The sequence below is a fragment of the Podarcis bocagei genome (genome assembly GCF_964188305.1).
Source record: "Podarcis bocagei genome assembly, chromosome: 5".
In the NCBI taxonomy this organism is placed as follows: domain Eukaryota; kingdom Metazoa; phylum Chordata; class Lepidosauria; order Squamata; family Lacertidae; genus Podarcis; species Podarcis bocagei.
Window position 1 is genome coordinate 35027299 of NC_138129.1, and position 27129 is coordinate 35054427.

The 27129-nt window shown below is 39.7% G+C and overlaps 1 protein-coding gene across 6 annotated transcripts in view; it reads right to left on the reverse strand.

Moving 5' to 3' along the window:
- The window catches only part of PPP1R12B (protein phosphatase 1 regulatory subunit 12B), a 105081-nt gene that overhangs the window by 51174 nt on the left and 26778 nt on the right, over positions 1–27129 (reverse strand). For 4 of the 6 annotated variants that reach the window (XM_081194674.1, XM_081194673.1, XM_081194675.1 and 1 more), the window contains exons 8-17: positions 25228–25373; positions 22436–22548; positions 19669–19869; positions 18777–18859; positions 16125–16250; positions 13997–14179; positions 12414–12599; positions 3161–3251; positions 2113–2304; positions 754–937 (exon numbers count right to left, since the gene is read on the reverse strand). In XM_081194674.1, coding sequence (XP_081050800.1) covers positions 754–937; positions 2113–2304; positions 3161–3251; positions 12414–12599; positions 13997–14179; positions 16125–16250; positions 18777–18859; positions 19669–19869; positions 22436–22548; positions 25228–25373 — 1505 coding nt within the window. The remainder of the gene's footprint in view (positions 1–753; positions 938–2112; positions 2305–3160; positions 3252–12413; positions 12600–13996; positions 14180–16124; positions 16251–18776; positions 18860–19668; positions 19870–22435; positions 22549–25227; positions 25374–27129) is intronic. The other 2 variants (XM_081194676.1, XM_081194677.1) reach the window with 2 other exon arrangements.

Genomic DNA, 27129 nt, shown 5'->3' on the forward strand with positions numbered 1-27129 from the left:
TTAAGGCAAATTAATACCAACATAAAGATTTCCATTCTAAACACTTTACAATTTATATTATTATTTTTTTAATTTCAAAGACCAAGCAGTGGATCCTCCCTAAAGCAGATGTACTTTAATATGATGTGAAGCCATTAGCTCAAAGAAACATTCAACTGAGATTAACGTGATTCTTCAGGAGGGGCTCAAATTCCTAGAGGTGTTATTTCATTGCTTTTTTTTATTTAAAAAATGTTTTTATTAAAAGATTTTCCATAAGTAACAAGAGTACATTCAGTGTCTCTATTTCCAAATCATATTTTCATACCCATCAAATACTGTCAATTTGAGACATTTATGTTGTAGGCAATGAGGGGGTAAGAGAAGTGGGGGAGGGAGAGGGAAGAAAGTAAAGGAGAAGGGGGGTGAGAGAGACTAAACTTTCCTTCTCCACAGAGTATACGAGTGGTGCTTTTTTTGTCAGCATCATGTGGATAGGTGTCTTATTTTTGCTGGTGGAGTGAGAGATCAGAGGGCCCAGGGCATGGTGGGTTGCAGTTGATACTGGCTTTGTTAACCCAGACAAAGAAGATTCAGCATTCCAAATACTATATATTGTAATATATTGTACTATATATTAAGGGTGAAGAAGCTTTCCTTGGGTATTCTTCAATTTTCTTAGTCAAGTATGAAGTATAGTATTACACAGTCACTATCTGGTACAAAAACAAACTCAAAAGATTTGTACAATATTGTAATTACAATAGTAAATACCATTTTTCTCCATGTCAGCAGCAGATGTGCTTTGGAAGTCTGATGGGTTCACAGAATCAGAATATACAGATCTACTTGTCCTGGGAAGGTGAGAACTTGAATAAAGATAAGGAGCTAATGAAGGAGAGATGGGGCTTGTGGGTTTGTCTTGCTGCGCCGAGCCCCTCAATCGTTGACCAACAGACTGAAAGACAAATGAGCAGAATTAATGACTTAATAAGAAGATAATTAACAGCTAGCAAAGTACAAGTTTTCTCCTCAATCTTTAATCATACTCTGTTAATGGAGTTAGACTATAGAAAGGTTCATTCCATTCTGATTTAGGGTGGCTATAAAGAACAAGAATGATCATTTGAGATAGGAGACAAAGGTTATTTTACTTATAATAATGATAGTGTGAAAAAGAAGATTTAAAATCTATCTTTGTTCATAATGATTTCAGAGACAGAAAAACATAGATCATCTAGTGTCTAGGGGTGAAGACACTCCCCCCCACTGCAACACAACTTTGTACTGTCACCCTGTCACCTTGTGGTCAAAATCTGTATGTATCCCAATCTTGCGAATGATTCCACGTGTGTTTAGACGTGGATTAGCAGATTCAGGAAACCTAGTTTGAGTCATGCCCAACAAGAACCATTCCTACAATCTAAATGCAAGAGAAACCATTTAAAAGCCTACAGATATGAGCACATCTCCAAAACTATCATAAAAATTGCCTTGTGGTTTAAGGGAAAAAGAAAAAAATGACTGTATGGTCAGAGAATCTACATTAGGTAGTATCATCTCACAGTTGTAGACAAAGATGAAAATCATTTGTCAGTTAAAAATATTACAACCCTTGAAAGTCTGTATGGAAACTATTTAAAATGACATTTATTAAGTTCTATCATCTAGACATGCCCTTCAAATGTTAATAAAACGACAACACTGCTAATACAGCTTTCTGATTAGTTACAGTTCAAGTATTTGGAAAGAACAAATATTCATTTTGAACACTCAGCATGATTTTCTCATTACACTTTGTATTCCTTTACACTTATAGGTTTTCTTTATTGTTGGGCATAATAAATGAATGGTGAAGTGGAAAGCAAAGCAACATCTGACAGCTACAGTGCTTACGTTCAAAAAGTGGATCCAATCTTCCCTAATACCTTTAAAGCAGAATAATTAAAAACCTGGTGCTCATTTCAAGCCATAAAAACATTTTGAAAAAAGGTAGCTGGACACAGAATCATAGAGTTGGAAGGGACTCTAAGAGGATTGTCTAGTCCAAGCCCCTGCAATGCAGGAATATGCAGATGTCTCATTCAGGGATCAAACCTGTAACTTTGGCATTACTACAATAGTTTTACTCACCTCTTCATCCAAGTTTCTGTTCCATCGTGAGCGGGTCTCCCCAGGTTCCCTTGCTGCAGTCTGTGCCTGCCTCTCACGGTCTTCCTCAGTTGCTTCAGTTCTTTCCAATTTTTCACTTGGCTGTTCGGGCCGCTCTGTCCGAGATCGGCTAAAGGTTTTCTCTGCCTCCTGAAGATCTGTAAGTGTTACACCCTGGGAAATGGGAGAAAGTCAAGTCTATTATACCTATACAGTGGAACCTCGAGTTGCAGACGTAATCCATCCCGGAGGCACGTCCACAACTTGAAGCGTTTGCATCCAGAAATGCCACGTCTGCGCACGCACACAGCACGATTTAGCGCTTCTGTTCATGCGCAAGCGGCAAAACCTGGAAGTAACCGTTCTGGTACTTCCAGGTTGCTGCGGGACACAACTTGAAAAGTAACCATGAAGCAGACGCAACATGATGTATGACTGTATTTGTTAACATTACACCTCTTACACTGAATCCACAGCTCAACACAAATTATATTACCTTTGCCACAAAGCCCAAGCTCAGCCAATTTCTAATTATAGGTCAGACCCAGTGGCATGAAAGTTAGCAATCACCACTTTAATATATCAATCAGCTTAAAAGAAGGAAGAAATGATAAATACAGAATCACAAACATCAGTGGTTGATAATGTCATTGTATAGCAGATACAGAGATGTTTTTAAGAGAGAACATTACAATGCAACATTGCTACCCATGGACAACGCTTTCCTTGAGCATTCTTCCATTAAGAAAAAAAAATCATAATCTCCTTTTACAGGAGCTTTTACAGACCAATTTATTTGTCTCTCAAATGTATAATATGGAAGTAATTCCCTTCTTTGGAGATTCACAGGTGTGTGATCTTGGATGTCTTCCAGAAATAATGCAACTTCATTCAAAAGGATAACTCAGCAATGAAGTGTGAGTGGGGAAGTGTTAGGCATCTTCACAGGATGCATTAAATAATTCTACTTATATAATTATTTTTTAAATAGCCCACATCTAACAGGCCATAAAGATTTATTGTTCCGTACCTGTGTAGATCTACGAGTCTGGCGAGCTTGCCTGGATCGTGCCTTTCTTAGAGATTCTGCTTCTTCATCCCGGACAGGAGTCAGATATGACCTAAAAGAAAGGGACAGAATGGATATATATATATATATAGGCAAATTAAGATTTTATGCCTTTTCATATAGGTTGTTTTGCTCACGTATCCAAGTTCCTCACATAGAATCATAGAGTTGGAATAGACCACAAGGGCCATCGAGTCCAACCCCCTGCCAAGCAGGAAACACCATCAGAGCACTCCTGACATATGGTTGTCAAGCCTCTGCTTAAAGACCTCCAAAGAAATGCATAGAAGAAACCTACTAACAATACCACCTTATAACTAAGTTATTTCAAGATGATTGATTTATATCAGCTGTTTTATTTGGGCATAGCCGCCCACAGTTATGCAACTCTGTCTTACACTGAGATAACCAAAACGGAATTAAAATTTAGAATTCATGTCTAGGGTTAGAAGGAATCCTGCTGTGTTCTAAAATTTCAAAAAGAAATAATCCCTGTGGGAGTCTAATCCTACAAGCAGTGGCACAGAACACTTTTGAACAAGTTCAAAAGCATGGGTCCCAGTACTGACAGGACTCCACGTAAGCTCTTTTATGGCACATAATCAATTATTTTAGTTTATAATTGAGTTGTACAAGAGAGCTAGATCAAATATGCATTTGGATTGTTTGAATTAGAAATGCACAGAAGGGTCTCATCAATAAACCATTAAGTATGCTGTGGAAATCAAGCCAAAGCCATTGTTTTCAAAATTAGCACCTCAATGATATTCTGGTCATACTCTTGTGTAACTCAAATAGCAGAGACACAAAAAAGTAATGAAGAAGTGCTTGATTCTCTACATCTGCACCCTGCTTGCATGGGTCTCTCTCCCCCTCCAAAAATAAGCCTGAAAAAAGCGAAGTGTGCCTTCTTTCTTTCCCTAAGAATAGCTCCTCTTTCCACATCAAAAACAAGTGGTACTGAAGTACTGTGATGGGAAAGTCACCAGAATCCGTCTGGTTAAGGCATCTGAACCAGGGGCTATGGCTTGTTTCTCTACAAACCAGAAGCAGTAGCCATGGTTTGCTCTCAACTTACTGCTTGGAGAGAAATAAACCACAACCTCAAGTTCAGATATCACAATAAATGAGATTGTAGCTTCTTTCTCTGAGGTGTGGCAGCTGTAGAAATGGGAGATGAATGGAGCGAAAACCTTTCAGCGGAATGCACAAGTGATCTACCCTTCCACATTAAAACATGGTTTGTTTGTTTTTAATATGGTTTAGTGTAATGTGCAAACCAGGTCTGTGTAACAGCGTAGGATGCAGAATTTTAGGCATGAAGGCAGTTGTTAATGCTCACTAAAGGCACTATACATGCAAGTCTTTGCCAAACTGGTGCCATGAGATGTTTTGCACTACAAGACTCATCAGTCTCAGCCAGCATGGACGATGGCCAGGGAGTATTGGAGCTGTAGTCCAAAACATCTGGAAGACACCAGGATTTGGCAAAGGCTGCTATACATGCAACCATTCCAGGTGGTCATGCACAGATTTGCTTACTTCCTCCTCCCTCTCAATCTCTTTTCATTTTGTGTTATCTTTTAGTGTGTAAGCCTGAAAGCTGTTATTATTTATTTACTATATTAATATTCATATTTGCAAGTCACTCTGAAAACTGTTTTTCCAGCTGAATAATAGAGTAAAAATACTATAAACAGTCACATACCCCTTTGGAACTTTCTTCTCTATTAGGACCACTTACTTTAAAGGAAAGGACTGGGGCTGTGGTGTTTTTACTGTAACAATCTGTATGTGATATTGTATATGAAGTAATCCCTATCAAGTTAATTGGGATTTATGCACAGGTAAGTGTGCACAGGTTTGCATCCTTTGAAGGAAATGTGTAGGCTAGAAAGGTATAAGCCACAGAGAGGATGTGCCAGTTTCCACACAACAGAGACTAGCAGGAGGAGCCCAGCTGACCTAGTCCAGAAAGCAAAACCCAGATACTATGGTGGTGCTTTTACTCAATTTTGGTTTAGCTCTTCCAAAGAGAACAGACAGTCCATGTCTAATTAGCCAAGGTACATTTAATAAGATGAGACTGAAATGTGCTGAACAAGAAGCAGTCATATCCACAAAGCAACAGCCTTTCATATTCTTGTTCACAAAAGACAGCTGGTATCATGGCAAATTCATTGCCATCTGAAAAAGATTTCCTGATTCACCAGAGAGATGCCAACCTTTTACAAAGAACTGACTTTAAAAACAACTTTAAAAAAGAAAAGAAAAACTGGAAAGTAACCACCTCATGGGTCAAAAAAAAATGGGAAAAACTAATATTTGCAAGGCATAAAGATTAGCCACATATGATTTGATGAGGGCTGGTGTCAAGGATCAACATGAATCAAGGGTCACATGTCAGTAGAGGAGCCACTGGACCTGCTACAATGAAAAAATAGATTCAGTGAGGGAGGGTGGTCCATGGAGGTTGCCTTGCCCAAAGGCCCTCCAAAACCTGGAGCTGACACTGGCGTCAAGATTTGTACCTTGAATTTTAGCACACTTTACTTACATGCACTGTGCATAAAATTATTTAAACTGTAAATCTACACTGTATGGCTAAACTGATTTTGTGGAAGAATATAACAAAGGGAAAGTGATAAAACTCCACCCTGACTACTCCCCTTCATGACTCAAGCTGCGCACACAACATAGATTTTAAGAACCTTTACCACCACTGCCATCCTGGGAACTGTGGCTTACCCCTAACAAGTTACAAATCCCAGCACTCTTAAACTACAGTTCACAGGATTCTTAGAGGGGGTATGTATGTACATCTCATAGTCCAACAGCAGGCAAGGAAGATACAACAGTTTTAACCAAATTCTCTATTAGTTTTCAGTGAAAATATACATAAATGCTCTCTGTTAAGAGCAGAATTCTTCAAATACACCCATCCTAAACGAACATTAGCAAACACAGAAATACATTCAGTTAGTATCTGAGGCAAGAGTGGAATAAAGCAGACTCTAGAGAAAGGCAGCTTTACCTGATTTTAAAGCCACTTTTCTGGCTACAAACTGTAAGTCATTCCTAGCACATAAACTCCTTCTCTTGGGCAATTCTCTTAAAGTCAAGCACAAGCTAAGCCTATAAGTGTTTAGTAAGTAAAGTTAGGTGTTGGTCTACTTTAATCTGCACAGCTTTTTGTTTTTGCACTAAGCACAAATATGTAACAATCTGAGCCAATAAGAACTCCCACCTTGAACTATGTCAGGAAGTCCCTCCAGGAGCTGAAACCCTTTCACGTATACCTGCTCAGTTACTCCACAGGTCGCCAGGCTTTCTCCGGTAAGACGCAAGCCCTCACCCTGACCTCTTGCACATAAAAATGCAGTCTGATGCCTGATAAAGCAACAACAACCTTTCCTCTTCCCAACAAGGAAAATCAAACAGCAGGCAGAATTCCTGCCCCTCCTACATCATCACACCAGCACTGGTAGCTCTTTGTATAAAAGAACGACTTTATCGCAAACTATAAAAGCATGGCTGATAAGCACTTTTAGTAGCAGGTGTTGGCTGACTGGTTCCTTCTTTAAGAGAGCCTTTGCCCTCCTTTCCTAACACAGTGCCAAGTATGCGGCATGGAAGGGGAAATAGTATCTTAAGTACTTTATTCGTGTAGGAATCTGTCAGAGCCTTGCAAAATTGTTCTGGTAAATGAAGTGCTTCAATATGAAATAATTCCTCATTTTGACGAAAAACAGAATCAGCAACTGTTTAAGACCTCTGATGTGTGTGTTTATTATGCATGCACACTTGTGCAAGAGAGATATGAAGGGTGCCCTGGTATGAACTTACAACTGTACCAAACCGATTAACCTGCCGCATAATCACCATTTCATATAAGACCAGGAGTCACCACACAACGCATACAGTTCTGACAGCAATGATAACTGAACTCAGCAGCCTTGAGATTCTTGTTACACCCTGCATGCTATTTTAAACAAGGGCTCTGAACAACCTTTTGACTTACAGATAGAGTAGCCCCCTGAAAACCCTTTGGAGTTATGTAAGTATCTGAGATGAGGTTTTCCTAACACTTTCAGAAGGTTATCTTCCTCTGTCCTGATTTTCTACAATTGAATACCAACAATTGCATAAATTGTGCACAACACTCTTACAATAATCAAATGTTGATTATTGTCCCAAATATTTTAATTGCACGAGGATAAAGCAGACTGGGCCATGTTGGTATCAAGAAATAAGCATGAAATGTAAGATAAAGCAAGAACAGTTTGAAATATGTTCACGCAAGATTCTGAAGAGCTAATGGCAGATTCATAGTTACACAAGAAAAATGATTTCAAACAACCAAGTTCTACCAAGGCAAGCTACCTTTGTCAAATAAAAAGATGAAGCAACACTGCAAATTTATTTTTATTTGTGAAGTATTGATATTGTAGTGATTTTAGTGGGGTGGTATTGCTTGTCATTTATTATCTCTGTTAAGCTTGCTTGTGATTCTGGTTTTTATTATTATATTATTATTTTTTATAAATGTTTTGTTCTGTTTATGTCAGAGGAAGGGTAGGATACAAACCGACAAACAAATAAATACATGAAACTTGTATCCTGTACATGGAGTGTCTTCAACCAATATGAAGCTGCATCTCATGTGTGTTTTTTTCCATCCAATATGAATCTGATTTCATAGTAATTTCCATTCTTACTAGAAAAGAATGGAGATTCACTCTATCAGGTAGCCTGCTTAAAGGAATGATTCAGAGAAATCTAGATTCCAGGAAATAGTTACTAGTCAAATAACTTCTTCCGAAATCCAGATAATTTGGGCAGTCAGTAAGAATTTCATGAAGATTCCTTGGCTTCATTCATGGGTCATTGTTTAGATTATACTGTTTGGTCACTTATTGGGATCTACAGGCCTGGTGGAAATCTTCCCTTAACTCTCTCCCCATCCACACCTATAGAGTCAAGCAATTTTTATTTTTATTTCTTCTTGTGTCAGTCCCACCACTTTTCCATGCACACTGCCTGCATGATTCCCTGTTCTCTCTCATATTTCCCATCTCCATCTTTCTTCCTTGACGGCTAACGCATGTGCTGCTCTTGGGGAGATATCATAATCTTATTATTGTGCTACTTTGTTATATGGACAGAGAATATGCAATTTCTTTTTACAAATAAAAAAACAAACGGCCAAAGGCAGACAGAAGAACATCTACAAAATATGTATGTCTGACCTTCAGAACTAAGGCTTCTCTTTCCTGGAGGTTCACGTGCTATATTATAAATGTTTGCCAGAGTAGGCCCAAGTGCAGGTACAATCTCTAAACGGTAGGTGGTGCCCCAAAACACAGAAAGCAACTAGGCTGAGATTTCAGAAACAGCTCTTTGACAATTAGTATAATACCCATCTATGGAGCATTTGAAATAGGAAGTGATTGCTCTTATCAAGCACTTCCTTAGAAATAAACACTTTCCCTTCATTCATAACTTAGTAAATCATAGCTAATCAGTGCAAACACTAGAAACGGGCAGCAATTCTGCACATAGTCAATGGTGGAATTTAGCAGAACAATTGAAACTATTCAAACAGTGACACCAAATGGACAACAATAACCTATGTTTTCTGGAGCCCATGTACATCAACTTCTATAGGCACCTAGTATAGCAGCTACTCTACCGCCACTAGCAAGGCTGTGGTCAATTCCTCTAATGTACATACTTCTTTGAAAAGTAGTACAGTGGTACCTCGTGTTACATACGCTTCAGGTTACATACGCTTCAGGTTACAGACTCCACTAACCCAGAAATAGTACCTCGGGTTAAGAACTTTGCTTCAGGATGAGACAGAAATCGTGCTCCGGCAGCGCGGCAGCAGCGGGAGGCCCCATTAGCTAAGGTGGTGCTTCAGGTTAAGAACAGTTTCAGGTTAAGTATGGACCTCTGGAATGAATTAAGTACTTAACCCGAGGTACCACTGTACTCACTATTTAAGAGGATATGCTTAACCTACCAAGCCATTTTTTTTTAAAAAAAGTGAATGTTCTCAAAAAAGAAAAAGAAAAAAAGAAACACAAACTATATGAGGGGGAGGGAATACAAAAACAAATATAATGACTAACCACTTGTTTTGCAGTTCTTGGCCTTCATACAATAATATATAATCTTTAAATTAATTAATCTTATTTGCAAAATTAAATCATGTCTATACCCCTCCTTCCCACCAAGCCATACAAGCTTAACTCAAAGCTCAAGATTGCAACAAAAGGGGGAAACTCCTCCTATGAAAAATGGGAGCCTTATGCAAACAGCTGAGAGAAAATCATGACAACAGCAAAAGCAGAATTATTGTTAATAATGTCAAGGACTTTGAAAGTCAACAAAGCACAAATCAGCAGCAAGGTTCTCTCTTACTGACAGTTGTCCACAGCACAGCACTGACATCAATGAAGTCCATGCAATCACTATCTATTCAGAAACTGGCTAGGTAAAGGTCTCATTTTCGGAAGGTAAACAGTTTAGTTTGATTTTTCCATAAGTATTACAAAATTATAGTTACATTATAAAAAAGAAATGGACATCAGTCACATATTTGTTCTGGCAATGGATGATTTATTTGATCTCCCCTGGTTAATCTAAAAAATTGCTAGAGGTGAGATATTTTCAATCATATGACTGCAAGTCCCATCATTCATGTGTCTTAATTGCTGCTTTTAATATAAATGATGAGCAAACAATAATAGCAAGATCAAAATAGAGTGCTTATGTGTATAAATGAACTTGTTTCACCACTCAAGTCCAAACTGCTAAGGCAGCATAGACAAGGTTTTAAGACAGCAGACTCAGCAGAACATTGATATAATACAGCAGAATAATTCAGTGTGTAAAGAAACATGCATCATCAAACTACTAAGGCTTCAGTCAAATTTCCAGGCTTCCCCAGTTAATGCTGAAACAAGAGCAGAGTACAATAGCAGGCTCCATTTCAAAATCTAATTTCTATGATGGATTATTACTCTGCAGTTAGACACAGCAAATCTACCTGCTATTAATCATAGGTCAACTGTAGTCTTGGTTTCATTTCCCACAGCAACCCAATAGTCACTTCAACCTAGTACAGTTCAAATTGCTTCGCTATTGTTTGTATGAGGAAACCACAATGGCTAAGTGAACACAATTCACACGCGCAGGGCTTCCATGTGGTTCTTCCATCCAGACGTTACTGGACCAATGTAGGATTAGATCAGATGGAAGGTTTCACACCATTGTGGGAAAATAATGAATGAAACCTGAATAGAAACTATTTGGACATTTGATCCTCTTGATTTTTGCACTTAGAATAAAATGTATGAAGGGAACTTGTTCAAAAGTCATATCTACAGTCAGCTTTTCAGTCAGTTAACAGCACCCTTCTGAAAGGAAGGACATTCCAGATGACTTATTCTCTCCTCCTAAACCTAGCAATGCATTTCAGTTTTAATCCAGAGGCTTCAAATAGGCAAGTAGGAGCTGCCTGTTATGGAGGCATCTTAATGATCTAATATTAGTCTGGGAGTTTATGTTGTTGTTGCTAAGAGAAACATGGAGCTTTGAGAACACTGAATTAGATGAATGTGCTATTGTGACAGCTGCCATTAAGTGCTGAAAACCCATATTGTGGTATCTAGCAAATGCCTGTTATTTTTCATTTTAAGCCACCAGGCTTCCTCTCAAAATGTCTGACTGATTTACATTACTAAGAATATGGTTTAAACCCCACAATTGGTCACCATTTAATATCATCTGCTTCAATCTCATCTGAAACCAAGGTCATCTCAACAGAGCTCAACCGCTAGGTAATAATAATAATAAAGAAATATAGGGTGAATTCAATGTAGTACTAAGTGGGGTATGTATGAGGGAAATGAAGTCCACTCACACACTGGGACTTTCCTCCCTCTCCTACCCCTGTGCCCTCCAACAACTCTCCAAGACAAATTTAGGGGATACAGAGGGAACACACACAGTGAGAAGTCTCAATGCATGAGCAGATCTCATTCTGCACATGCAGCAACTTAGTTGAATCCTGCCCATAGATTTGCAATTCTGAAACCAACTGCACCTCCCTCCGTGTCCCACAAAATAACATGAGATGTCCATAAAAGAAGTTGGTCTTTAAGGTGCTACTGGGAGGAATTTTTTTATTTTGTCCATAAAAGAATGTTATTTTAGATAGCCATGGCCATTCCAAAAATATGTGGGCAAAACTAATGTACATTTCAGTAGTGCCAGGTCAGCATAGTACCATGGAGAATTCCAGCAACTGCTCACAATGAAACATTCATGCAATCAACAGCATGATTAAAAACATAGTAAAGGAAACTGAATGAGCAGAATCATGTGGCTTTGTTATGCAAAACTTATAATCTGGAGGTACTATGCTTTGAATGAAGACAATGGATAGTGGAAAGCTTAAAAGAAATGCTAGGTCTTCTTTGAACTGTTTGCATAAAATATGTTTGCATAGAATATACATAAGAAAACGCACTTGCAAGCATACATGTGCACCCACACAATCCTAGCCAAACTCAAAATTGTGGCTGTGACCAAGTCACCTTAACCACAAATACATCTTGACTGTAAATACCAAAAATTAGGAAATCTTGCACACAACAGTGGGTGAATACCCTCTCAGGAAATATTAATATCAAACCATCGCAAATATTTGCAACACAGCTTAGTCCAGTATACCTGAAGGAGCGTCTCCACCCCCATCAGTCTGCCCGGACGCTGAGGTCCAGCGCCGAGGGCCTTCTGGCGGTTCCCTCACTGCGAGAAGCAAAGCTACAGGGAACCAGGCAGAGGGCCTTCTCGGTAGTGGCGCCCGCCCTGTGGAACGCCCTTCCAGCAGATGTCAAAGCGATAAACAACTACCTGACATTCAGGAGACATCTTAAGGCAGCCCTGTTCAGGGAAGTTTTTAACGTGTGACATTTTACTGTATTTTTGGTTTTTATGGAAGCCGCCCAGAGTGGCTGGGGAGGCCCAGCCAGATGGGCGGGGTATAAATAATAAATTATTATTATTATTATTATAGTCCAGAGAGTTCAGTGTAACCCAAGCACAATCTGATCACTAACACAGGAAAACGTTTCTAATCAATTGTTACAGCAGGTGAAGGCAAAACACACTTCACAAGAATACCACCAAAATACTCACTCACCTTCTCCGATCCCTAGCATCACCAGTAGAGGACTCTGTTCCAGTCGTTGAGTTAAAATTGGCAGTTGTGACACCATTGGCACTACTGGGTACAGCGAGATTTGTTATGACACTTAATGGAATGCTAGGAGAGATGCCCTCTGTGCTATTCTCTGTTGTAGAGTCAGTTTGTTGTCTGTAAGGGGATCTGAAAAATATGAAACAGGGGTTCAAGTGCAATGGTAGAGCACCCTAAAGGAGGGGGTATAGGAAACAAAGTGAGTTAAACCTTTAAAAGACCATTTATTATCTAAAGATTTGGGAAACAATTTACTCTTGGTGCATCATGCAATACTGACAATTTATGTGGTGAAGATGGCCTAGAAGCTTAGAGCAAGCATGGTGAAACATGTATAGCGCACCGTGCTGACTTAAACAATTGACACATAATATAACGTTAAGGAGATTAGTAGATCCTGATGCATTTGCCTCTATTTGGTTTCTAGCTACGTCTTTTGTAAACATGGGTATGCAGGAAATGTAGCCTCCTACAGGACACGAGCCATTTTGGAAGGACACCTGGTTATAAAATGCTCGTTTCTGTAATGGCAATGTGTCAATGACTTGTTATTCAGTTTTACAAGAAAGGCTACTACTTCCCAATGTAAATAATGAAGGAAAATGTCTATGTTATGCATGACTTTGTTTTATTTTGTCTTGTAATGTTTAGTTTTATTATTTGCCACTTTGGAAAATACAAATAAACATTTTTTGAAAAAGAATAGGTAAAGATAAAGGGACCCCTGACCGTTAGGTCCAGTCGTGGCCGACACTGGGGTTGCAGCACTCATCTTGCTTTATTGGCCAAGTGAGCCAGCATACAGCTCCCGGGTCATGTGGCCAGCATGACTAAGCCGCTTCTGGCGAACCAGAGCAGCGCACGGAAACGCCGTTTACCTTCCCACCAGAACGATACCGATTTATCTACTTGCACTTTGACGTGCTTTCGAACAGCTAGGTTGGCAGGAGCAGGGACCAAGCAACAGGAGCTCACACCGTCGCGGGGATTCGAACCGCCAACCTTCTGATTGGCAAGTCCTAGGCTCTGTGGTTTAACCCACAGCGCCACTTGCGTCACTTTTGAAAAAGAATACATATGAGTTAACTTGCTTATTAAAAGTTTAAAGCATTGAATGCCAAAATGACTCAAGTTATACACCTGGTTGGTCTGGGGAAGGGGCAGGGAAAGGCATACACACAGTTCAACACTGTATTTAGGGGGGGGACCGGTTTGTATGGAGTTTGTAAACATTCATTCTGAATACTTTACTAACTAGAGATAGAACCTCTTGGAAAGAATTTTCAGACTGAAATATCACACCATAAAGCAGGCACAGGCAAACTTGGCCCTCCAGATGTTTTGAGACTACAATTCCCATCATCCCTGACCACTGGTCCTGTTAGCTAGGGATGATGGGAGTTGTAGTCCCAAAACATCTGGAGGGCCGAGTTTGCCTATGCCTGCCATAAAGCAGCGCTGCTTTGACACAAAAATTATGGGCACTTTGATAAACCCTCTTCAGTGGACATACTATGAGCCCTTACCTGTTAAACTGGCGTACTGATGCTGTAGTGCTAGAATTGACAGATGAAGGGCAAGAGGCAAGTTGCCACTCTGTGCCCAATGAGGTAGATGAACCAATAATAGTGGGTGAGGTAGCAGAAGATGCATTGCGATTGGCTGAAATATAGGGACTGCTGAGGTCACTACTTCTACCAAATGAAGCACTGTAAGACAGCAGAAAATCACTTGCTTCAGAGAAGATTGAAAATATTGTTGCAGACCAGCACAGGACCCTGGTTAATTGCCAAGAGAATGTTTATCTATCAGCAAAATTAAGGCAAGGGAGATTATACATAATTCCCTAGGCTAAGGAGAAGTCAAATGAGCAAGGCATTGTATCAAGACTGAAGAAACATGAGAGATAAAGTAATAGGCTGGAAACAGGGGGAAAAGAGAAGAAACAGGAAAATGGAAAAATAAATTCAGTTGAACATACTGTATACATGTCAAGTTATTCTGTTGGATAAAATAACAAAATGAAAAAGAGCAGAGAGGGAAGGAAAGCTCAGAAATATCCAAGTAAAGAAAGAGATGGCTGAAGTACAGCTTGAAGAAGGATGAAATAGCCAACATGAAAGTGTTCAGGCACAGGTAAAAGGATCAGTAACTTCAGTTAAAACTGAAACGACTTATTTCATTTAAGCACAAATACATTCCCGGAATGATTTTGGGCCTTAAAGTCTACCACGGTGCAACACAACACATACAATCAAGCTCACTGAACCCAACACAGATAAGTTTAAAACATTCATAGTGGCCACATTCACTACTCAGGCTCAGACGCTAAGGAATTTATGCAGGTCCATGATTCTCAAATTGATATATTATGTTCTGCATTAGGGATCGCTAGGAAAGGCCTTCAAAAATAAAACAGGCATAATGCTGTTATAATGCTGCTATACAAGTCTATGGTGCAACCACACTTGGAGTACTGTGTTGAGTTCTGGCTTCAAAAAGGGTTCTGTAGAGCTGAAAAAGGTGCAGAGAAATGCAACCAAAACGATAATGGGACTAGAAGAATGTCCCTAAGATCATAACATTTGTGTTTGGTTGGTTTGGGGAAAAAACCCAGGATCATCCAAAGAAACTGAATGTTGTAAGATCCAGAACAGACTGTGGAATTTGCTGCCAAAGGATGCAATGATGGCCACCAACTTGCACAACTTCAAAGTGGGGTAGACAAATTCACAGGAGGATAAAGCTGCCAATGGCTACTAGCCATGATGGGTGCATACTATTCCAGGATCAATAATATGCCTCTGAATACTAGTTGCTAAGAAGCACCAAGTATGGTAAGGGCTAATGTCCTGCTTGTGGGATGCCCACAGGCCCCTCTCTGGTTGGCAACTGGGAGACCGAATGCCCTGATCGTAGCAAGGCTATTCTTATATAAACCTAAACTGTCTTATCAAACCCTAGGAGCAGCTACCACACCTTTTGTCAAATGAAGACTATCATAAGATAGAAATGTGTCCAGCAAATAGAGGTATCATTTCTTATTTCCGTTCCTGATTTGAACTGTTATTTTCTATGCCTATACCCCAAATCAGTTGGGTTGTTGGTTCATAACAGACTCACGACATTGATGTGTTTGATTTTATTTGTTCGCATTTTTTAAAGAACATTAGTATTATTTGAAACAAATAAATGTTTCTTTGTATTTGAAAGGAAGGTGTTTGTGCATTGTTTCAATTGATCCGAGCAATTATTATGGACACAAGGTGCCCGTAAGGAGTAATTTTGAAATTACACAGGATGCTCTACAAGGTAAAGTGTAAAGCTTGCCTTATTGTAGTTTCCACAAATGTATCCAACTTCTACTAAGTCGCTAGATAAAGTCACACTTTCTGCTACTTCACACAAGACACTTTTCCTAATGGATATGATTTCTCCATATAGGAAAAGCAGTGAGTACACAGGCATATGAAACCTGCATCTTTCAGCACACGTACAAGAGAAGTAAGACTGATGCAATTGGCAAATCATTTAGGCTTCTGTCGTCACTGGTTTTCATGGTAATCATAATATCTCTCAGATTTTTATAGATGTATATGTTAGATGAAAAGCAAAATGCAACATCTTAAAAGCAGAGGTTTAAACATGACTCACCTTTTCATATAAGTAGATACATAAGTGGAAGGTGCACCAGTTGCAGGTGCTTCATTTCCCTTTGGTTCATCCCTCCACTGTTGCCGGGTATAAGAACCACTCCGTACCAAATTTACAGCAGATTCTCTGCAAATGCAATAGGAGTGGGGGGATCTTAAGCTGAAATCTATACTGATAAACCCTCAAGCCAACCCACAGCCTATTGCTAGTCAAACTGGGTGTTAAGAAACATGCCAGTCTATAGTGAATCGAAGGTTCAGATTGTAATATAGCTCTACATTCTGAACTATTTCGAGGGTACTAAGTACATATGCAATGCTGAGATTATCAACAAACTACCTCTAAAAGATAGCATGGCCAAAAGTAAAGATCAGTATACCTTTTCTATGGCAAAATATATTGTCATATCACTATAAAATTATAAAGCAAATATCATGCTCACAAACTAGAATTACGTGCCCCAGCTAAATAATAAAATGCCTACCACATCTAAGAATTAAATAAGAAATGTTACAGTAATAGGGGATACAGACAAATGTGAAGAACAGGACTATTTGCAATAGATCACATACACAAATGATAGATTTCAAAGACCGTTGATGTAAGAACATGATAGTACATGATATTAAGCATATCAGCTATTGAAAACCAATTCTTGTTGCTATCCAAATTTCCCTGCAGAAAAGACTTGGTCGTTCCCTTTTTTAAAAAATAAATAAATAAATAAGATTTTATTAAAGTTTTTTCATAATACAGTAAGATCAAAGAAACTAACCTGAATAAGAACAAAAAACAGAAAAGGGGGAACAAAAAAGAGAAGAGAAGAAAAATAAAAGGGACTTCCAATTTTCGGTCTGTCAGTTACATAAAGAAATTATTCAAAATATGAGGTATTTCCCCAATATTCTGACCCAAATAGAGTAATTCATTTTCCTTTTTACACAGAAAGTCCAAAAGGGAATCTCTAAGTATAAGACTTTGTTTTTCCTGGATTTAATAAGAGTGAGAAGAAACATATGAAAGGAGAAAGAATACAGTGGGTTTTCTCCAACTAAATCACTGTGTGTGCAGAACTATTTCTGCAAGCACAAAAAAACTTCCCCTCCTTCTAGGTGCCCCTTGCACTGTCCCCAAATCTATTCCAGAGAATGGGGGGGGGGCAGAGAAAAGATTTGCAGAGGGACACTGGGGAGAAGTGGGGGAAGCAGTTCCTTTGCACTCATGGAAGTCTTTCTGAGTATGCAATGATTTAGTTGGATTCAGCCTAGTTATACAAAGAAAATACCAGGTACATTCACTTTACCTGGTAATTGAAAAGGGAGAGAGAAATAGAGGAACATGAAAAAAGGAAAGCCTTATAAGTAACAGGACTATATATTGCTAAATTGTTTTTTACTTAACTTAAATATATTAAAATAAAAAAATTCCTTCCAGTAGCACCTTAAAGACCAACTAAGTTAGTTCTTGGTATGAGCTTTCGTGTGCATGCACACTTCTTCAGATACACTGAAACAGAAGTTTCCAGATCCATCTCTGATGATGCGTTGTACTGTTTTAACTTGGGAGCTGTATGTGATACAGTACAACGCATCATCAGAGATCTACAACCTCTCCTGGACAATGACAGTTCTCTTTCTCAAGCTCTGGGAGGAAGACCTTTCATTGCCTACAGACAGCCACCCAATCTTAAACAACTCCTAACCCACAATAATACTACAACCAGACTTAACATGGCACCAGAGCCTGCAATAAACCCAGATGCCAACTTTGCTGCCACATACACCCGGACAACACCATTACTGGCCCCAACAACATCACACATACCATCTCAGGACTATTTAATTGCTCATCGTCTAACATTGTGTATGCCATCAAATGCCAACAGTGTCCTTCAGCTCTCTATATTGGACAAACAGGCCAAACCTTACGCCAAAGAATAAATGGACATAAATCTGACATCAAGAATCACAAAACAGAGAAACCAGTAGGAGAACACTTCAATCTCCCAGGACATTCTATACAAGATCTCAAAGTAGCTGTTTTACTACAAAGGAATTTCAGAAATAGACTGGAAAGAGAAGCTGCTGAATTACAACTCATTACCAAACTTAAAACCATGGAGAGACCTGGTTTGAACAAAGACATACATGACTAAGCCATTTCTCACCTTCTCACCCCTTGCCTTTTCCTGTAAGACCTATTACAGTCGTTAAGAGTCGTCAACAGGCTCATCTCAGCTATCTGCCTATCTCCCATTCCCACCACCCTTCTGAGTAATACCCCTCCCCACCTTCTCACTATATAGAAGGATCTGGCAACTTCTGTTTCTGTGTATCTGAAGAAGTGTGCATGCACACGAAAGCTCATACCAAGAACTAACTTAGTTGGTCTTTAAGGTGCTACTGGAAGGAATTTTTTTATTTTGACTATGGCAGACCAACACGGCTACCTATCTACAACTTAAATATATTAGAAGTTCATTTGGGAGACGGCTAAAACATGGCTCTTCTTTGTTCCAAATGTAAGTGGAATGATGATGTGAAACTTATGTATGTGATGCAGAAGGAGGGAGGGAGAGAAAGAATGTTCCAGAGATTCAGCTCGTAAATATTCACTCCTTAAGAGTTGAGCCCCAAATTGAAAGGGACTTACCGGTTTTCCTTTTCTTCTATGTCACCTGCACTGTTTAACCTGCGAGGGGCTATTGAAGCAAAATAGATTTTGTTGTCCTTGTCCTGTTGAAATAAAAATAAATTCCTTAATTATGCTGAATTTTTCAGTCAAAAATTCTAGAGCTGTCAAACACTTTGTGAATCAAAATACAGTAGTACCTCGGGTTACAGACGCTTCAGGTTACAGACTCCGCTAACCCAGAAATAGTACATCGGGTTAAGAACTTTGCTTCAGGATAAGAACAGAAATCGTTTGGCGGCGCGGCGGCAGCAGGAGGCCCCATTAGCTAAAGTGGTACCTCAGGTTAAGAACAGTTTCAGGTTAAGAACGGACCTCCAGAATGAATTAAGTTCTTAACCAGAGGTACCACTGTATGCTGTTTAAGTGTTTAATTCTAAATGGAAACTGCATGAGTGTCCCAGGTACCAGATAGTGCCCATACATCTGATAACTAGTGGCACAACTTTGCCAGCACCCTTGCATTGCTACCATCAAGTCAAGGTAGCTAAATGTAACTCCCAGGTTCAGGGGTAATGTACCTCTAAATTCCAGTTGTCTGGGAAACTAACCACAGCAAAGACTGTTTCCTTCACGGCATGCTTGCAGGCAACCCAGAAGCATTTGGCTGGCCACTGTTGAAACCAAACTGCCAATACCCAAATCAAACCCCAGTCTGAGCTAGCACAGCTCTTGCTATGTTCCTGTTCTAATGTAAAGATATAGTACTACTGCCATTGCCTTGGGGCTAATGTGTACATCCCTAAGAAAAAGCTTTGATTTAAAAATAGTTATATGGAAAGGCCTTTAACTAACACTTTATAAGATTACAAAACTTGCATTTCAAAGTGAGGAAAGCCAGATTATTCAGCACCTTCTCTTTGTTGTCTAATAATGCAGAAATCCGAGGGGTCGAAGAAGAACGATATATGGAACCATCCTTCTCTCTTGGCATGTCACGAGGACCACTTCCTTCACTAAGTGTGTTTTGGCTGCTGGTTTTCCGTAGACTTAGCCTCCATGATGAAGGAGATTCATCCTTTTGTTCTTCAGACTTGTTGAGCAATGGAGTAAACTGCAACAGAGAAAGAGGACAATAAGGAAGAGTGGAGGATATTTAGGAAAAACTAAGCTCGGTTCCAGCTCCTGCCCACCTAGCAGTTCGAAAGCACGTCAAGTGCAAGTAGATAAATAGGTACCACTCCAGCATTAAGGTAAACAGTGTTTCCGTGCGCTGCTCTGGTTCGCCAGAAGCGGTTTAGTCATGCTGGCCACATGACCTGGAAGCTGTCTGTGGACAAACGCAGGCTTCCTTGGCCTATAGAGCGAAATGAGCACCGCAACCCCAGTCGTCCGCGACTGGACCTAATGGTCAGGGGTACCTTTACCTTTACCTTTTTAAGCTTCCAGATTAGTTTACTATTCCAATAATTAACTTCCAGTTTAAAATCATTTCAGCTATAGAACATGAAATACACATTAAACCAATTAATACAATTTTACTAGTAGTGCAGTATTTGAAGTGCCAGGCATACACATCATCCATCTGTGAAAAACAACTAATCTAGCATTAATTTCTGAATCCTAAAGCTCAGAAAACCGGTAAGATGCCATTTTTAGAGACTATAGTGAAGCATAAGCTTGCATCTTTTACACCTTTTTTGTGCCTGTTTTTCAGACCACCCTGAATAAACCATCTTCATTGTCACTCAGTGGTGGCGGGGAATTATCTAACTACTCAAGTGTCTTTATTATTCAAAATGATATAACTCTTTATTTTTTCTGGTGGAATCTCACATGTGAGAGGCTCATACAGGACTCTCTTGCATGATTCATAGCTCAGAGGAGCCGCTTGTTGGATATTAGCAAATGCTTAAAGGCCAAATGACATTTGTTCATACATATGCTTTGCACTGCAGAGGGACCATTTCGATCCACTAGACTCCACCACTGCAAGGTTACTGTAAACATTTCCAGCCCCATTCTAACATCTAAGCTAAGAAGAAGAGTAAAGCTGAACAGCATGACCTTGCCTGATGCTAGTCAAGGAAGTCCATGAACGCTATTCTGAGTCCTAGCAGCAAGGACAGAATACAAGTGTAAGAAAAGAAAGCCCAGGCTCCTCCGCAGGCAATCCTTCCAAATGACCAGTATATGGATAAATGGCCTATCTTAATCTTCTCCCAACAGAACCATTAGTGTTTTCCAAAGATGGAGTGGGCTGTCCCAGCTGAAGCATGAGATTACTGAGAGTTCTGCTTCTATCATTCATCCTACTGGTTCAACAGCACAGATTCAAATTAATTACCATACTTTTCAAATGAGCATATCTATGTTAGCTTTATTTACCATCAATCAGCAATTTAAGACAGAAAGGGGTTAACCGCCTCCCCCAGCAATATTTTGAGTTTCACTTGGGGAGAAAAAAGCCTAGCACTAAATATTTTAATGTGCCCGTTCAGTTATATAATATCTTAGCACACAGGGTCCTCTCAAATCTGGAAAAGATTACATAACCTGGGATTTCTGCTGCTATGACAACCACATAGCTCTTAAGAAAATGCAGAAGATTGTTAACTCCCTTACATGTAAAAAAAACTTTATTGCACAACGCCTGATGACAGCATTTCCAGTTGAGCAGAACACAAGAATAAACAAAAAATAAGAAGAACCCCTCTTCGATTTCTAAACAGGTAGAAATCCAGGATTCTTATGAAGCATTAAACAATATATTATTGCAATGTCCAACATAAAATTAACTGAAGTGTGCAGCTCATTTTTTAGAATGAAAACAAGCTGGGTGGTGGAAAGGGGGATATACATATTTTCTAGGAATAAACAATGAAGAAGAGGCCTTTGTTTGCAGTATGTTAAAACCAATTTCCTCAGCCTAAAAATGTACAATTCTGCAGGTTCATTGCAAAAGAGAAATATGGTTCTCATATCAATTTTGGGCACATACCTTTTTAAGTAAAAATGGCGGAATACTATTGCTTCCCGATGTTTTACCAACAATTAATGCAGCCCTCCTAAATCTATCTTGATTAAATCAACCTCATTTGCATTCTGTCAGGATGACATAAATATGGTTACTTAATTTTATCCTAACAGCACAGTGAAGTGAATAAGGTTGACTGAGTGGGGATTTTAGACAGGTCTCTCTGGTCCAAATCCAACACTGCAGGTTCCAACCAATGTTGATGCTCCACTTGCACAACAGAACCTCCCTCTCCTCACCTCTGTGGCTGTCTTGGGAAGATGGGGGACCCTTTAGAGCAGAATTTGGGAGTACACGGGGAAAGGAGTGAAGGAAGAAGTCCTGTTGCATAAGCAGAATGCTGCTGATGTGGCACTGAGTGCAATCCTCTTCCCAACACCCAACTACACTTAAGATAATCTTCTCAAATGTCTGGTGAAATGTCTATGCGCTAGATAGATACTGGGCAGTATGATCACAGCAATGCAGTAAATTTAAGAAATTCTGCTGAATATTAATGTACAATGTTACTCGATCCTCTAAATGTTTAAGTGGAAGTATGGTGAATTTAATAAAATTTACTTGTAAGTAAGTTTGCACAGTATTGTAAGCTAGGATTCAAAGCAAGTTGTTACTTTTAAGACTGAAGTCAACCTCCACTTACTTTTCTGGCAGGAGCCATAGTGAAAGAGTTATGCTCTGGTGGTGGCACTTGTTCTGTGATTAGAGTTCTGGGTTCATGATTGGAATGATTAGCAATAGACTCTTCCTTTCTCTCTATAATGAAAGACCAAGAAAAAACAAGTGACAAAATAGAATACCATAATACTACAGTTAAAAGGGTGATGTGTCCCTGATACTCAAGTCAGAGTTCCTTTCATCTGTATGACTAGTTTAAGCAAGAAAGAAAACTACAAACCTCAAAAGTCATTTCCCCACAACCTGAGCAAAAAAGACACGTTAGCTTAAAATGCAAAAATCTGTATGAGATCTATTGACTAGCAATATTTTCTCTTAATAGCTTTTCAGTAATGGCTGAAAAAGCTTATCCATGGCAGTTAATAAATTCATTCATTGAACTAGTAAGAACTGTTATTCCAGTTTTAAGCACGTCCCTACAAAACTCTCTTCTTTCTCCAAATGATTTTGCAAACAATACTTCTGCTTATGTTTAAATCAAGAGCTCACTTTAAAAGTATGTTTTTGAATTGCTTATGAGAGTTACTGATGAATCGGGGGGGGGCACATAATTTGATAGCGATTTACCTGGGGTTACCCAACACTTGGATCCATTTTGGATTAGACTCTTGCTTCCAAAATGAATCTGGATTAGGCCTCCAGATAGTGATCAAACACATTTGTTTACTGGCTAGTCATATACTACTGTGTGAAATATATTAACTGAAGAGTAGAAAGAAAAATTGGATCGTTTCAAGGCTTAAAGCACAAATGAAACAAATATTTATCTAACTAGAATAATTACCCTTTGGCAACTTTGTCTAGCTGTGTCTCCTTACTTGGTGTCTATGCAGCCCCTCAAGTGACTGGTGGCAGCAAAACCCAAGCAGCTAGAGAGAATCACAAATAGCTGTAGTAACAGGCCAAACACATGTTTAGCAGCAACCTGTCTCTCTCCACCTGCCCCCCCCCCCCAGCCACCATTTAAAGACTTTTCATCCCAGAACTCCCTTTTTCCTTTCTGTCCATGACAGTGGACAATAATTGTTTTAAGCAAGCTAAGACTACATTACTGTATCTGCTTTGATGAGTAATTTCTGCTTCTGAGAGAGCTATTAATAGCATAAAGAACTGGCCAAGTACTTGTCTATTTCTGTACTACAGCAATATATGCTGAGAAACACATTCAGTTTTTAGACAGCAATATATTCCAGTTGGTGACCACAGCTAAAAAAATGCAGGGTAGATCCATTATATATGAGTTTTCTATTTTTTAAAAAAGCAGTGTTTCTGTATCTGAATCTGAAGGAATAGAAGATAGATAGATAGATAGAGAGATAGATGATAGATAGATAGATAGATAGATAGATAGATAGATAGATGATAGATAGAAATTTAGATAGATAGATAGATAGATAGATAGATAGAAAGATAGAAAGATAGGCATTGCTACACACAATCACTTATGTAAAGGGATGTGCTAGACTATGGCTCTTTGGCAAAGATAGAACTAAGAAAAACCCTTTGTATTTCTTTACATTTGTAACTACCTAGTCCTACAGCAGTTTCCTACACCCTTTCTTTATTGACTTATTGCAATTATATCACAACTTTTTCTCCAAGGAGATCAAGGTGGTATACATGGCTTTCCCCCTCATTTAACTCCCCTCCTCATTTATGGTGCTAAAGCAGAAGCTGATTGTCAGTCAAAGCTAAAAAAGCTGAACTTCAACTTTTCTACCATTAGTAACTTTTCTGCTGTATAACCCCACTCATACACTCATCTGCAGTTACCCTGTGGAAGCAACAACGGAATATCAGTATAATACAAACATTTAAGTGTATTTGCTACATGTAATCTTGCAATAAAGCTTCACATTCTATGCTTGAGCTCTACCCACTTGGTGATCCTTTATTCATCTTAGATATATTGCTAATGGTCTTTGTTTTAAAGGACAAGCTACACAACATTTTCAGAACCATTCCAGACACCACGCCTAAATGGCTATTATACTGCTACAATATATAAATATTGTGAAGTAACAGCGCTAAGATATTTTCATCCCATCTAAATAAAGAGCAACAGCTGGACATCTGTAGCAATATAAATCTGGAAAACCCCTAAGACAAATGGTTAAAAACTTTTTGGAAGATGATAGTCCAGTCAGAAAATCCAAAATCTGCAAATAATTCACGTTTCAGATATTCATTTTTTAATTGCTATGCAGAAGCACTTCTTTCCATTAATTATTATTTTTGCTTATAAACATTAGACTTCAAGAATCTGTATGTCTGGAACAAGTACTGACTACAGTACACTTCTACTCACATAACAGGACCTTCCTCTCATCCCCACTACAGCTTCTCACAAGCCCCCCCCCCCCAAAAAAAATCTCCTCTGGAAGGTGAAATCTAACTAAACATCAGGAATAACCTTCTGACACTAAGAGTTGTCCGACTGCGGAATAGACTCCCAGAACCTCTTCTTGGAGGTTTCTAAGCAGAGGTTGGAAGGTCGTCTGTCATGGATGCTTCAGATGAGATTCCTGCATTGCAGGGGGTTGGACTAGATGACCCTTGGGGTCCCTTCCAACTCTATAATTCTATTATTCTATATGTATGCCTTATTCCTAAATCTCACATTATGGATTCTTATATTTAGAGAATGAATAAAGTTTTTAAAGATACCTGGGAGAAAATTATGTTCCCATTAATTCCCTGGCCCATCAGTACTTAACTAGGCAAGAAACAAAAACAAAACTCAGTTCTATATATTACCTGCCTCTTTTTCAGTATCAGACTCTGAAGCTTCATCTTCCTCGGCTTCTTCTTCTTCCTCAGAGCTGGAGCTACTGGACTCTTTGTTTTCTTCTTCCCTTTCTAGACATTTCAGTGTGTCTGCCTCATAAAGAATCTTCTCTTTGCTGAAGTACAAGTGGTTGAGAGAGGTACTCACCACAATGGCATAAGTTAACAAAATGTTGTGCTTTTAAGAAGCTGACGATATCAGAACACAGATAAGGCTTTCTATGGAATCATTCCTGCAGAACAATGTGAGCAACTTCCACCCTTAATATAACAATCCACTAGCCTAGGCCCAGTGTCCAAAGCTTCTATCTGTACATATGTTCAGGTTTCCCCCACAGTTTTCAATTTCAGCCATCTTCTTTTAATCATTTTTATTTTATGTTTTATTATATTTATATGACATTTTCCCTCCAAGTAGCTCAAGGTGCTGCACATGGTTCTCCCTTCATAACATCCCTGTGGGGTAGGTTAGGCTGATGGCTCAAGGGCACCCAGTGAGCTTCACGACTGAGTCAGGATTTGACCTCTAGTCTCCAAGTCGTAGCAAGTCACTAACCACAACTGCACAGTGGCTCTTTTGTCAGTGGAGTGGTGAAACTGACTAGATGAGCTCCTGATCTGGGGGAGGAGCACACATTCTTCAATAAAAGGTAATTTAAAAACAAATACGTAATAGCTTCCACATGACTGCCTCATCAGTTGCAAAATTCACTGGTGCCTCACCATGTTACAGATCATGCTAGTGACTTGACTTATAGAAGCTCAAAATGGGTTAATAATAATAATAATAATAATTTATTATTTATACCCCGCCCATCTGGCTGGGTTTCCCCAGCCACTCTGGGCGGCTTCCAAAAGAATATTAAAATACTATGGTACATCAAATATTAAAAGCTTCCCTAAACAGGGCTGCCTTCAGATGTCTTCTAAAAGTCTGGTATTTGTTGTTCTCTTTGACATCTGGTGGGAGGGCATTCCACAGGGAGGGCGCCACTACCGAGAAGGCCCTCTGCCTGGTTCCCTGTAACTTGGCTTCTCGCAATGAGGGAACCGCCAGAAGGCCCTCGGTGCTGGACCTCAGTGTCCGGGTAGAACGATGGAGGTGGAGACGCTCCTTCAGGTATACTGGACCGAGGCCGTTTAGGGCTTTAAAGGTCAGCACCAACACTTTGAATTGTGCTCGGAAACGTACTGGGAGCCAATGTAAGTCTTTCAAGACCAGTGTTATATGGTCTCGGCGGCCGCTCCCAGTCACCAGTCTGGCTGCTGCATTCTGGATTAGTTGTAGTTTCCGGGTCACCTTCAAAGGTAGCCCCACATAGAGCGCATTGCAGTAGTCCAAGCGGGAGATAACCAGAGCATGCACCACTCTGGCGAGGCAGTCCGCGGCAGATAGGGTCTCAGCCTACGTACCAGATGGAGCTGATACACAGCTGCCCTGGACACGGATTTAACCTGTGCCTCCATGGACAGCTGTGAGTCCAAAATGACTCCCAGGCTGCGCACCTGGTCCTTCAGGGGCACGGTTACCCCATTCAGGACCAGGGAATCCCCCACACCTGCCCGCCTCCTGTCCCCCAGAAACAGTACTTCTGTCTTGTCAGGATTCAATCTCAATCTGTTTGCCGCCATCCATCCTCCAACCGCCTCCAGACACTGACACAGGACTGTCACCGCCTTCACTGGTTCTGATTTGAAAGAAAGGTAGAGCTGGGTATCATCTGCATACTGATGAACACCCAGCCCAAACCCCCTGATGATCTCTCCCAGCGGCTGCATGTAGATGTTGAAAAGCATGGGGGAGAGGACAGAACCCTGAGGCACCCCACAAGTGAGAGCCCAGGGGTCTGAACACTCATCCCCCACCACCAC